The 13714-nt window shown below is 36.3% G+C and overlaps 1 protein-coding gene and 1 pseudogene across 2 annotated transcripts in view; one reads left to right on the forward strand and one right to left on the reverse strand.

The window, feature by feature from the left end:
- LOC128018201 (probable G-protein coupled receptor 160) overlaps positions 1-13714 on the reverse strand; it is a 17262-nt gene continuing 3548 nt past the window's right edge. Inside the window, exons 1-2 of one of the 2 annotated variants that reach the window (XM_052603568.1) lie at positions 6674-6770; positions 1-1931 (exon numbers count right to left, since the gene is read on the reverse strand). In XM_052603568.1, coding sequence (XP_052459528.1) covers positions 871-1917 — 1047 coding nt within the window. In that variant the 5' untranslated portion in view covers positions 1918-1931; positions 6674-6770 and the 3' untranslated portion in view covers positions 1-870. Of the gene's footprint in view, positions 1932-6673; positions 6771-13714 lie in introns of those variants that run through there. The other variant, XM_052603569.1, reaches the window with a different exon arrangement.
- LOC128018102 (peptidyl-prolyl cis-trans isomerase H-like) overlaps positions 11830-13714 on the forward strand; it is a 12546-nt pseudogene continuing 10661 nt past the window's right edge.

Genomic DNA, 13714 nt, shown 5'->3' on the forward strand with positions numbered 1-13714 from the left:
ATGAAGAGTGCTGGTCGTGATTGGTTAGCAATAGCAGGTGCCTGAACTCTTTGGGGAAAAAGCAGAAAGCATCTAGCGTTTTCCATGCAATTTTAGGCGCAACATGTGAATGTAGCACCATTTTTCTGCAAGTATTTTGCATAGATCTTACTGTGACTGAGCCATGTTTGTTTCAAATGTTTAATTTTTATTTTTTTTACTTCTTTCACCTTGTCATAATGTTTAATCAAAATGACTTCTCTTTGGTGATGTATGCCCGACATCTCCAATCATTTGGTCTTATTAAATAAACCATTCACTCATTTTTGAGTGAACACCCACATCAAAATTCAATCATTGTATAAAAGCAAGTCTTCATTATACATTTTTCCCCAGTAATTATGTTACACTCAGAGGTAAATCACAATATATATATCTGTCTCTCATTGTGACTTCTAGGAACTCAAAATGTTTGTAATACAAAAGCATGTTAAACAGATTCCTAAACAGTGCTGATTGGCCATTGTTTTCACGTGCTCAACATTTGTTATTGGCTTCAATGCTCATCACTTAATGCTCTTCCATTCGAATGCGATACCATTCGGTACTGAAATTTTTAATATGGATCCATCAGCGGATCCCTAATATTTCTGCACATAAATGGATCTGAAGCCAATCACAGGCGTATCTGTTGAGCACATGAAAACAATGACCAATCAGCGCTGTTTAAGAATCTGCTCAACAGCGCTCAAACCTTAGTGTTTTTAAGATTTCAAATGTATCTCGGTCGGTAGACTCTGGACTTTTGACAACACTACTATAGATTTGAACTTGCTTATAACATGTATGATTGCAAGACAGAGTATCATGCCAGCATTTAAACATTTTAGGCTAGATCTCTTGAGAAGTCATAGCAGGCTTGTGAACAATTATGTATAATCTTTTGGTAAGCTTTGCGTCCACGGTTGGTGAAGTTCCTTTGCTCAAGTGCCAGTAGTTTTTCCACAAACAAGTGTCATCTGGAAATTTTCCTAAAGGTCCACTCCCATCACTCCTAAACCAAAAGGCAATGCCAACCAGTACACTGTTGGCGCAGGCCATCCACAGAAGATTGACACTGGCATAAGCTGGCACCACAAATCCCATCAAGGCACATGCCAAACACATCAACAGGTAGGGCATCCAGTTCGATGCAAAACCTAGAGTCAGACTGACAAATAGAGGAGTGGAATTTTCTTCAACTTCAGAATTTCCACATCCCCCATCCTGACTGTTCAGGAAGTTTTGATCTTTCGCTGCCAGTTTATTGGCTCTTCTGATCCAACCAATCATCTTCTTAAAATAAAGCAGTAATATAAGAGCCACTGCAATCGATACCTGCATACTAAATTGAAACGCTACACTAGATCCATGAACACGACACACCAGGAGTCTGACGTTGTCTTTGTAAATCTCCATAGGTTGTGTGTCCGTGTAGTTGTAGGTGTAACCGCACGCTAATGTCCACATAAGCACTACCACAATGCAGTAACTTACAGCCCTGCGCTGAGAGCTTAAGTTAACTTCTTGGTATGGGTAACTGCCGTAGTCAAATGCCCCAGCAATGAGTATGGGTAGAGGAAGCAGGGCGTAGACAGTCGATCCATGAGCCAGGATGAAGCACATCGAGGTAGAGGTGGGAAGGTTTTCTTTGACGAGCCACACGCTGGTGACAGCACTGAGCAGCAGCATGTCTGCCACGTACATAGAGACACTGCAGATCCCCAGGAGTGACTTGAGAATGCTGTGCCTCCAGAAAGTCAGAACAATTGTGTTCAGAGTTACTTTGGAGCACAGAATGAGCAGGTACTGCAGGGTCTCATCATGGGGATTGTTCTCGTTCATTCCCGGGGTCCAGATGACGGCCATCATGGTCTCCGATGAGTGCTGGTTCAACATTTGATCTGTTTACTCTGAAAACACAAAAACCGATTGGTCAGAGCTGATAAAATATAGCTCCCACTGTAAGTGACACTAAGCAAATGCTTTGAGTGTAAGATTCATCATATGGACCAATATACAATTATGGTATAGACTGCATGATTGCTAAAGGGATAGTTCGGCCAAAAATTAAAAGTACCCCATAATTTACTACTGTAGGTGCATATGATTTTTTTTTTCTTTAATTCAACTGTATTCAATATGTACTTGTTTCATTACTGGATGAATCGGCATTCTTGAACAAATCTCTTTAAAAGTGATTCAAAGACAAATACATTTTAAATTTACTTTGAGTAGCTGATTCAGAAGTGTCAGATTGTTGTAGCAAAGTCAGAATTACCACCTCCTCCTAGGTAGTGGTTGGTTGATATATAGGCAAAGCCGATATATCGGCTGATATTTGGCATTTTTCCAATATTGGCATCGGCAGATAAGTTTTTCTGCTTGGCTGATGTGTTCGAGGCGGGACTTTTATTTTGATGGTGCTGAGAGTGTCAGCGCCTGAGCGCACACAGTGCTCACACTCTCTCTCTTGTTTACTGTCATTGTTAACAGTTCTGTCTAATGCATTTAGAAGTCTGTCTAATAATCAGATAGAATGTTAAACAAAGGAATTCATATATACAGAAAGTATAACGAATGCTTTTATATTAGGCCAATAAGTAATGGAAAGGTTATATAAAAAGGTTTGTGCTGTATGTAAAATGAGGGTTACCCTGGCTTTATCTGAAAAATATGATTTCCAATGCACACAGAATACTGGTTGTCCTGTTTGTTACAGTGTTTATATTATGATTTAATAAGAAGAAATAATAATAATAATCATCATCATCATCATAATAATCATAATAAGAGGTATATAATAATAAATATTTGTTTATTTGTTGAAGTCGCATCATATGACCCTTTTAACAGCCCCTTTTCACCTCCCTCTGTCGTAACAATGTAATCAACAAATCTTCATTTGAAATATCAAATTTATATATCTTTATATATCTTAATCATAATATAATTCATGAATTAGAAGTTCGTATTCGAAATGAGGATTTGTAAAGAAAAATGTCGGAGGATTCGATATAAGACCAGAGGAGACTGGTTTTTATTTGCTGTAAACAAAAAATGGTTTTCTTGTGACATATTAGCATATCCTCACCGGAGCTTATGCTATATTATCGGCTGAAACATGAACTCTGTGAACACCTGTACCTATGTATATGGTTTATAAAGTTTTAAATATGAATATTTATCTTACACAAATGAATTGATTAGCTCCAGAAGGCCTTTATTAACTCACAGGAGCTGTGTGGAATGCTTTTTATGATGGATGGATGCACTTTTTTGGTCTTCAAAATCTCAACCACTTATTATGAAGCTCGGAGTCAAAACTTTTTTTAATATTACTCTGATTGCATTTGTCTGAAAGATGAAAGTCATATACAACTAGGATGGATTGAGGGTGCGTAAATCATGGGGTTATTTAAATTTTTGGGTGAACTATCCCTTTAAGTGCATCTGGAATTTTTTTTTCTCCCCCATACTTTGGTAGCGGGACACCAGTGAGCAGACATGGAGTAGGGTGTTTTTGTAGTGAGCACCATTAAGATGATTGTTGCTCTATGATTTGAAATAAGCAATGACAATATTCTTTTTGTCTTGTTTTCCATAACTCTTTTTGTTATTGTGGCACACTGGGAAATGCTGAAAATATGACTTTGTTATTGTCCTCTTGCATTGGTGTCAAACTATTTACCTTGTTGGATATGAAGGAAGAAATTCTGTCACTGTTGAAATAAATGATATCCCCTTGTTACTGAAGGCAGAACAGAAGACCGTCCTTATGGACAAATTTGATAAAACTTGAAGTTTGGCCTAGTCATGATGATTATTGATAAACGGTTGTGCTCTATTTAGCTTATATTCAGATATATTCATGCTTATTCTACAACATAAAATACATCAATAGTAGTACCCTGTTTATTTATAGATTTATATAGGGCTGCAGGATTAATCATATTTTATCTCGATAACGATATCCACCTTAATGGATTAATTACAAATAATCGTCAGAATATTGGCCGGCTTATTTCTTTTCCTGAAAGTGTTTTTAATTTGGCATTTGCGTTATCTTGCATTGCTAACAAATCTTCACTAGCGTTCATGCTTGTGGTTGCCAGATGTCAGATGCCAGACATTAACCAAAACCAAGAGTTTTGTATTATCATAGTTGGTTAAATGAAGTCCGTTGTGGGTCACATATCTTATTATTTATAGCTTTCTGCTGTAATCCAAAAATTCTTAGTTTTTTGCTGAGGGAATAATATTGCCAATACGTTTAATGCTCTGCTTCTTATTAAAGATTTATCAGCCAAGATAACAAAACCCCAGTATGCATGGGGCTAAATGGGAAGCAGTGACGGCACATTTGAGAGGAGAGATAATACCCCGTTCCCACATTAAACACAAGTGGCCAGACTTGAAGAACTGGCCAATTGTAATCAGATGCTACACTGACCCTGATAGCATTACTTATCTACACAAATGATGATCAAACACTCAAACGGAATGGAAAATGTTTAGTACCACACATGAAAAATGTAATAAAACATTATGTTTGAGCAAGCATGGTGAAATGGCTGAGGGAGGTTTGGCTCATCAATGCAGACAAAAGATGGCAGATCATAAAAGATAAGTAATTCCCAGATCAGTCATTGCTTTTATGAGCTCTATTCAAAATTGTGCAATTCTGAAACACAAAAATAGCTTCAGGCCATAGTTATGTTATATTAATACACACTATTTTATTCTATTACTATCCCTGTCTATGTCGGAGTAAATATATCGGTTGTAGTTTGCACTCACCTGTGCTGTGATGTTTTTGTTATTATTACCATTATTATTGTTTTGTGTAAAATAGCATAAAATGTTCCAGCTGATTAGTTATATTGTTGTATTGTTCTAACACTTCATAAAAGCATCCATTAATACCATTTACAAATGGCATTATTTATTATTTATGTACAGGTCATTTATTTATTAACACTAACTATTCTAATTCTATTCTTAAAAAAAAAAATCTAACTACCTTTCTAATCTTTTTGTATTCTATTTTATTTTCATTTATTATGCAATTGTGTGTGTGTGTGTGTGTGTGTGTGTGTGTATAAATGACCTCTAACACTAGCTTGCTCTATTCTTTTTCTATTCTATCTGTTTTCTTTTTATTTACTATATTATTTAAAAGCCCATGCTACATGTACTGTGTTAACCTAACTGAGACTTGTTATACCACTCTATATATCATTGCTCTTTTTGTTGTTTTTGATTGCTTCCACTGTCCTCATTTGTAAGTCACTTTGGATAAAAGCGTCTGCTAAATGAATAAATGTAAGTGTATTGTAAATGTCATTTGTTGTGATGCATTCCAACAGTTACAAAATGTCAGTGAAATTTGATGCATATGCTTGTAAGTAACAGACTGTTGTGTCACCTGTAACTGAAATTAACCAAAAATATAAACACTTTGACCTTAATGTTAAGTAGGGTTTGGAATTGTAAACCGGTTCTTATTCAGGTTCTGTTTTTTTGAAAAGAACCGGAACTGTGAGTTTCATTTTTCTGAAAGTGGTTCTGTTGTGACGTGATCTGATCAGCCTTGCACCGGTGTTTCCGGTAAGGGGAGTCACCAACCAAATAACAACATTGAACAAAACATCAAAGTCACACACACATTTCTCTATCTCTGGAGCTGAGGTTTTGCCTATAGATGTTTTGTTCTCATTTTTGCTTGGTAGAGCACCTACAATGAGCTTTTTTTGGCCTAATTGATGTGCACTTTTGGACTGTTTTTTGACAAACCAAATAACAGAAATACCTTAAAATTTAGGGAAATGAACAAGTGTCTTAGCCCTCAAGGTATTATTTGGCAAACCATCCTATTCCTGCTTATAAGCAAAATGTTATTGATAGCATAAAAAACATAAACTTTAAAGCATATACTGATTGATGGACAAGAATCACTCAACATTACTTACTACCTTCCAGAAATACTACAGTCAATGAAGGTAAAATAGTACAAAAAAATCATAATAGTTCATTTAAATGGAACCAGAATTGGAATCGGAAACTATACCCAACCCTACTTATGAAGATCTGTATACGGTTATATATGTTGCATTTTGACATTGCCAAACTTTAAATTAAGTTGACAGTAAGTAATTTACAGTACTGAGCATTGAGTAGTTAAGTATTGTACATTTTTCCTTACCACTATTTTTTGATAGTTGTTTTAATGATTTTAATAGAATTTCGAACAATTCCCAACCCTAATGTTAAATCTGTTTTCCATTGCCGTTTTATGGCATTGTGACATTGTCACTGCAGCTCAAACAACATAAATGCAGAAATGTATTTGTAAATTCACGTTACTGTAAAACAAGTACTATAGTCAAATGTTAAACTAGCACCCTGCCGATGAGTGATATGAACGTATGTATCTCTTGTGCAAACCCGACAAGCCGGATTTTGTGGTCTGCCACTTTAGTTGAATTTATTACTAGTCACAAGTGTAGCTGAACTGAGGTACTGCTTTTAAAGAAAATCATAAAGACATTGCTTGATTCAGTATTTGTCTCTTTAAGCTTTCCAAATCCCCCTACCCCTAGTAAGATGTTCACATGACAGCAATATAGTAATATAATAAAATGCAGTGACATACCAGATGCGATTGTAGATGTTGTGATCCTGATACACAGTCATGAGTTCCATGAGTGTCAAGCGTATTTGTAAACGAGTCGTGTCTGGTGAGGAAATGACTCTGTCAGAGCACATTCTTGAAACCACACCCCTTCACCTGTAAATACTTGGTTTTCCTAGACAATGCTAGGCGATCCTGACTTTTGTGGACTGATGTGACCGTAGCTCTTTTTAAAACCAGTTATTGCAGATTGTATTGCCTTTTCTGCTGCGCTCATGTCTGCTTTTGCTATTTACATGAGGATTAACATTATTGTTTATTATAAGTGGTTGTTTTTGGTTTATGTTTTTCGTATTTCTCTGAATGATTAAATAACGCCCGTTATTTAGATGATTGCTTGTAGGAGTGTGTGACTAGTGACAAAACTCGTAAGGCAACTTGGTGTCTTTGTGTTCCTGTTCAGACTCCCTTCAGCGAGAGGTGGGGACTAGAGCCTGAAGGATATTATTAGGACATATATTGTATAGCAACAGTTTTTGGGATGATTGGAGAAGTATATCGTCATGCTGCTTTAGTACTAATCCTGAAGCATTCAGGCTAGAGTTGCATAGATCACTATGACCCTTTGTGAGGCAGAGTAACACCTTCAGTGCAAGATCGTTTCCAAGAATTCAGTGGTTGTCTGCAGTTACATGTAGATAGTGTGTGTGTGTGCATGTGTGTGTGCGTGTGTGTGTGTGTGTGTGTGTGTGTGTGCGCAGCTGCGTCTGTCCAGCTCATAACTGAGAAATGAAATTATTTTACTGATAAAGTAGGGCGATGCTTACACTTCTGTGTATGAGGTTGGTATATGTATGTGTTTTTTTCATCATATTGTTTGTCATTTAAAGAGCAGGTCATATGGGTTTTCTAAAAAATACCTCTTTTGCAGTTTGTAACATAGCTATCCTTCAATGTTAACAGTCTGCAAAGTTGTTCATCAAAAAAGTGCAAGCTAAATAAAGATATTGTCTCTTAAAAGAAAGAGTCGACTCTGAACCGTCTTAACAGTCGTCATATTTTCCGATCTTCAGGTTGAGAATCGGTATCATCCCCAGACTTGGGATCGAATTGATAAGGTAATATCAATGACATTTTTGTAACCTTATTGCATTTGGAAATATTTATAATAGAAATGCGTGTTTAGTTTCTGACACGCATTGTATATGGAAAGACCAATCACAATTTGGCCAGCTGACCAATCAGAGCAGAGCAGGCTGATGGAAGGGCGGGGTTTACAGACCTTAAGCTCAGAACTGCTTCAAACCAATCGTTTCTAAATCATTGAAACATTATTCTAATATTAAACGTATGTTCTAAAAGAATTACAATGTTTTCTGACCTTAGATGTATTTAAACATGTTAGGAGGCTTTAACACAATATTAGGACACTTTAAAATACATATGACCTGCTCTTTAACAATGAATGCATAAATAAAAATAAAATTAATTGGATGGTGAACAATACACACCATGTGATCTTTATATATATTCTGTAACAATTTTTTTTTCACACATAAATGTTTACATATGATCAGTGAATCAAACATATTGCTGTATTTATACAAATTTGTATGTTCTTAATCTTTTGGGAATACAATTAGGAGCTGTTAATATGGTTGTATTATGTGATGCTACAGTGTATGTTATAATGAGAAATTTTAATTGAGAAGTACAAGTGTTAGGAAACAATGGCTTTCAAACTATATAAAACGACCTAATAGGCCAAACTGATGTGAAACCACTGGAGTCACACTGAATAATTTGTCTTTATGAAAACAGTTGGTTCAGCAATTCATTTTGACCAGTTCTTCTTAGTGAACCGGTTGAACCAGTTCACCAAATAACACTGAATCGTTTGAACCGGTTCGCGCCTCCAATAAACAAAAATCCACAATTCTCCCTCTGAGTTGAAATAAACCGTTTGAGTAAATGAATTTCTCAGTGGTATTGGTTTATTTTAACTCAGAGGGAGAGTTGGCCATGTTAAAAACTAAATAAATTGTGGATTTTTGTTTATTGGAGGCGCGAACCGGTTCAAACGATTCAGTGTTATTTGATGAACTGGTTCAACCGGTTCACTAAGAAGAACCGGTCAAATCAAACGATTCTTTCGCGAACCAGACATCACTAGTACAAAGGCAAGAGATATTGCTACGTAGTGTATTAAATCTGTGCGTTAGTTTAATGAGCCTTTACTTTGAACAGTTATAAAGCTCAGTTACTGTGTGCTCTTGAAGAAAGTTTCATGGTTTTGACTGTTTGAATGAAGGGTGACAGACAGCCGCAGCGGAGAGAGAAGAGTTTATGTGAACTTGAATTTAATGACTTCACTATTATTCTGTACCTCACACTGAACTATAGAACAGCTTCAGAATACTTGAAATATAGTGCACAAAAACGTTTTGGTGCTTTATAATGTTTTTGTGCCTTTCGTGGAGCTCAACAATAGCACAGAATAGTATTCCCTGGATCGGTCTTGTCTGACCGATACCCGATCCACAGGAAATGCCAGGATCGGAGCCGATAATGATCCCAAGTATCGGATCGATGCATCCCTAGTCACCATAGTTGGCCGCATTTCCAAACATTCTCTTTTCCATTAACAATTCATAATAATCCAGTGAGATTTTTTAAAACCATTTGGTTTTTGGTGAAAATACTAATGGCCTAAGACTTACACAGTGCATATTATTAATTGTACCATACGTAGACATTATTATTTATTTTTTTTACTTTAACTTTACATAATGGTTTGTCTTTATTTATGATATATGAATATTTTATATCTTTAATTTCTTTCAAACAAAAGTGAAAAAATCAAAAATATATTTGTATACACCCTCGATACTAGGGGTGTGATGAGACACATGCCCGAGACGAGACACAAGACTGGGTTCACAGGAACGAGACGAGATAAGATTTTTATGACTAAATGAGAAATATAGGTAGGGAAAAATAGTCTTTTATTCAGCTTAAAAACACAAAATAAAAAAAATTTAGGTGCATTTTAAAATCAACTTGTACTTAATAAAATTATTTAATTTTTTATTTTAATAATTTTTATGCAGTAATAAACATGTAAACACTGCAGAAGGTTTTGCAACAAGCTCAACTGACAGGCAAGTAATTGGACAAAAATTATAAATAGTAAATAAAAATAAATAATGAAAACCACAGATATCCCTTTAAAGTGGAAGTGAAGCAGTAAGTCAAGTTAATTTAATAAACTGATTTCCACTTTAATATATATATATATATATATATATATATATATATATATATATATATATATATATATATATATATATATATATATATATATATTAGTGCTGTCAAAATTAGCGCGTTAACTCATTCGATTAATTTGAAATATTTAACGCGTTAAAAAAAAATAACGCAATTAACGCGGTTGCAGTTTTTTTTATTTCCAGTTGTGGCCTATGTGTGTTCAACGTGCAAAGAAATATGGATAAGACCAAGGAAGGACTTTTAGACGGAAAGTTTCAGTATAAAACTCTGCCGGATTACTCTTCAGTCTGCCACAAGAAACATTACTCTACATTTAGTCTGCCACAAGAAACAGCAACATTAAAATCATGAACTCAAATGTCATTGTTTAAAAACAAAAAAAACAATGACTGTAACAGTGCGTAAATCAGACCTTTCTGTAACGCTAACGTTAATAAGCTTAAACGAAAATAACGAAATAATTGTGTAGCGGAGTATTTTTTGTACACAGTGCCGCGAACTGTCAATCACTCCTGTACGCGTGCATCACTGTCCTCCTCAGCTGCAGCAACTTGCGCTCTCTCTCTTCATCAAGCTTTAAAACAAAAAGGGGACAAAAAGATCATATTGTCTTTGTGCATAGGCTATAGATTAATTAGATAAATGAATATCTAAATTTGTGCCTTGCCGTCTACGGTATTTTTTTAGAATTTAGAAAAAAGATGCTGCATCCAATGAGCAGCCAGCGGGGGCTGCAGGACGACTCAACCTCCGCAGACAGTTTTTAATGTTTATCAGACAATAAATACTCAAGATTTTGCTTTAGTATAACTCACAACGAGTTTCACACACCTTCTCCGGCCACGTTGAGTTGTTGACACTTAACAGTGGGAAAAGCGACACATGCGCTATTCACTTGTATAACTTAAGGGTGAATGGGTAATGTAGTTTCTGCTCTGGGTGGGATGAATTAGGAAGCTTGCATTGTGAAGGGCGCTCTGAAAATCGGCAGTGCAGGTAAAAGATTAAAACCTCTATTAAAACAGATGTCCAAATGAGCGTACCGTTACGCTACAAGCACGTTCTGGGCGCACGGAGAGGTGGCGGTACGCTCAAGAGCTATATTTGGAAGTGGCGGTACTGAGTACCGGTGCGTACCGGCCCACTTAAAGCACTGGCAATGACTATACTTTGGAATTTTTTTGCAGTCCACTTAGAATTCAACATGGAAATCATTTTTGTTTTTTATTGGCATTGATTGTTTTGAAATTCAAATGGTACTTACATGCCTGTGTTTTTATTTCTGTAATAAATATGGCTTTCAAGCCAACAGTTAATTTGGAGGATATTGATGGTTTATTGCAGGTATGTTGTTTACATGAGAAAATCTGTGTTACAAGTTAAACAAAAATTCCAATAAACAATCATATTTTGAATTTAAATAGTTTCTTTGTCTTGAGTTTACATTAATTATTTACATTTTACATTTACATATCCAAAAAGTTTCAGTCTTTTAATTGCGATTAATCGCATGGTGACCCATACTCAGAATTTGTGCTCTGCATTTAACCCATCCGAAGTGCACACACACACAGCAGTGAACACACACACAGAGCAGTGGCCAGCCATTTATGCTGCGGCGCCCGGGGGGCAGTTTGGGGTTCAGTGCCTTGCTCAAGGGCACCTCAGTCGTGTTATTGCCACGACTTCAACACTTATAACGTTGGGTTGTTTTTTTAAACCAACCGTTGGGTTACACATATTGGGTCACTGTGTTGGGTTATATGAAAATTTGTTGGGTCATTTTTTTTCACCGTTGGGTTATTTTTAGTTTTGACCCAACTGTTGTGTTAAATATGCTTCCCGCTTCAGCGACTCAGTGGACAACAGCGGCAACCTGCCTGATAATGGAAGGTGAGTAACTGTTAATATAATTTCATGATGTATATAACTGTTTAGAGGTGCTCCGATCACGATCGGCCGATCGTTATGCGTATCTCCTCAGTAAAGCCGGTTTTCTAATCAGCGGTTAATTCCATCAGGTGCGTGATTTCACATAGAGGACCTGTTACTACACAGAGCCGTTGTTAATAGAGAAGATGCGCAAATCACGTTAATTTTCAGCGTTTATTGGCCCATCTTCTCAGTTAACAACGGCTCTGTGTAGTAACAGCTGCTCTATGTGAAATCACACACCTGATGGAATTAACCGCTGATTAGAAAACCGGCTTTACTGACGAGATGCGCATTAATGATCGGCCGATCGTGATCGGAGCACCCCTATAACTGTTATAACATTAAGTATACTGAAACGTTAATTAAATCCTAAAACTATTTTGTCAGTTTTTGTTTTCTTCCCCAGAGAATCAGATCGATTGGAAATGAATATGCTAACTTATTCCCATTTGCTCATTAGCATTAATAAGTTAACACATTTGCTGAAATACTAGCAAACGGTTTAAATAAGTATTACTTAACGTTAATAAAGTGTCTGGTGAAAGGTGAAAGGTCGCTGAAATAATTAAGCCGCTCGGACCAGTGAATGAAGCTGAGACTGAGCTCACACACATCAGTCATGCGACAGACACCAGATTCAGTGAGCAGTGTTTGAATTCACTCAATCTTCTGTTATAAAAGTTTAAACCCAGATAAAAGAGCACAATCATAAGTCAAATCACCTTTATTTATATAGCGCTTTAAACAAAAAGGAGTCAATAATGCAAAATGATAGTTAAAGGCAGTTCATCATTGAATTCAGTGATGTCATCTCTGTTCAGTTTAAATAGTGTCTGTGCATTTATTTGCAATCAAGTCAACGATATCACTGTAGATGAAGTGACCCCAACTAAGCAAGCCAGAGGTGACAGCGGCAAGGAACCGAAACTCCATCGGTGACAGAATGGAGAAAAAAACCTTGGGAGAAACCAGGCTCAGTTGGGGACCAGTTCTCCTCTGACCAGACGAAACCAGTAGTCATGAGGCAATACTACGGTGGCCGAGAGAGCTCAACATCCTGCAAATAGAAAAAAAAAAAACACCCGCAAATGCTCAAAACACAACCCAATAAAGTGCGTGTATTGTCAAATTGATGATGTTTTTCTTGATTTGCAGGTGTTTTTTTCTAATTGCATTGCGTTTCTTTTTACGGTTGTGTTGTGAGCATTTTTCAGTGCACATGTTGCAAAATTGATGAAGTTGTTTAATTAATTTGCAGGTGCTTTCTTCATTTGCAATGCATTTCTTTTTTTGATTGTGTTGTGAGCATTTGCAGCGCATGTGTTGTCAAATTGATTAAGATGTTTTCTTGATTTGCTGGTGCTTTTTCTATTTGCATGTGTTTTCTGAAGTTGCAGCGCTTTGAGCTCTCGGCCACCGCACAATCCGCTCTTTCAGCTCCCCAAACTTACATAACGTTACTCCTACAACAGACGTTTAAGCGGGGAGCGTAAAACAGAAGACAATCCGTTCATCTTATTAGAAGTCAGTGTATCAGAATTATTTTAAATTGTTATTTTAAGGTTAAAAAAAATGCATGCAGTTTTAATATAGACATGCATATTGTATTAAACCATTACAGGAATAATGGAATAGCCTGTAATTAGACTTTTGTTTGTTAATGGTAATGAAATGCCTCATGTGGTGTAGTCTGGTTTCTCCCAATACTTTTTCTCCCTCTACCACCAAAAATGAGTTATGTGCCACATTTGCCTGTAACTTGCTTAAAGAATCAAAACATAAAAGGGTCTGTTCACCCAAAAATGACATTTCTGTCATTAAGTAACCCTTATGTTA

The sequence above is a fragment of the Carassius gibelio genome, chromosome A8 (assembly GCF_023724105.1).
Source record: "Carassius gibelio isolate Cgi1373 ecotype wild population from Czech Republic chromosome A8, carGib1.2-hapl.c, whole genome shotgun sequence".
Lineage (NCBI taxonomy): Eukaryota > Metazoa > Chordata > Actinopteri > Cypriniformes > Cyprinidae > Carassius > Carassius gibelio.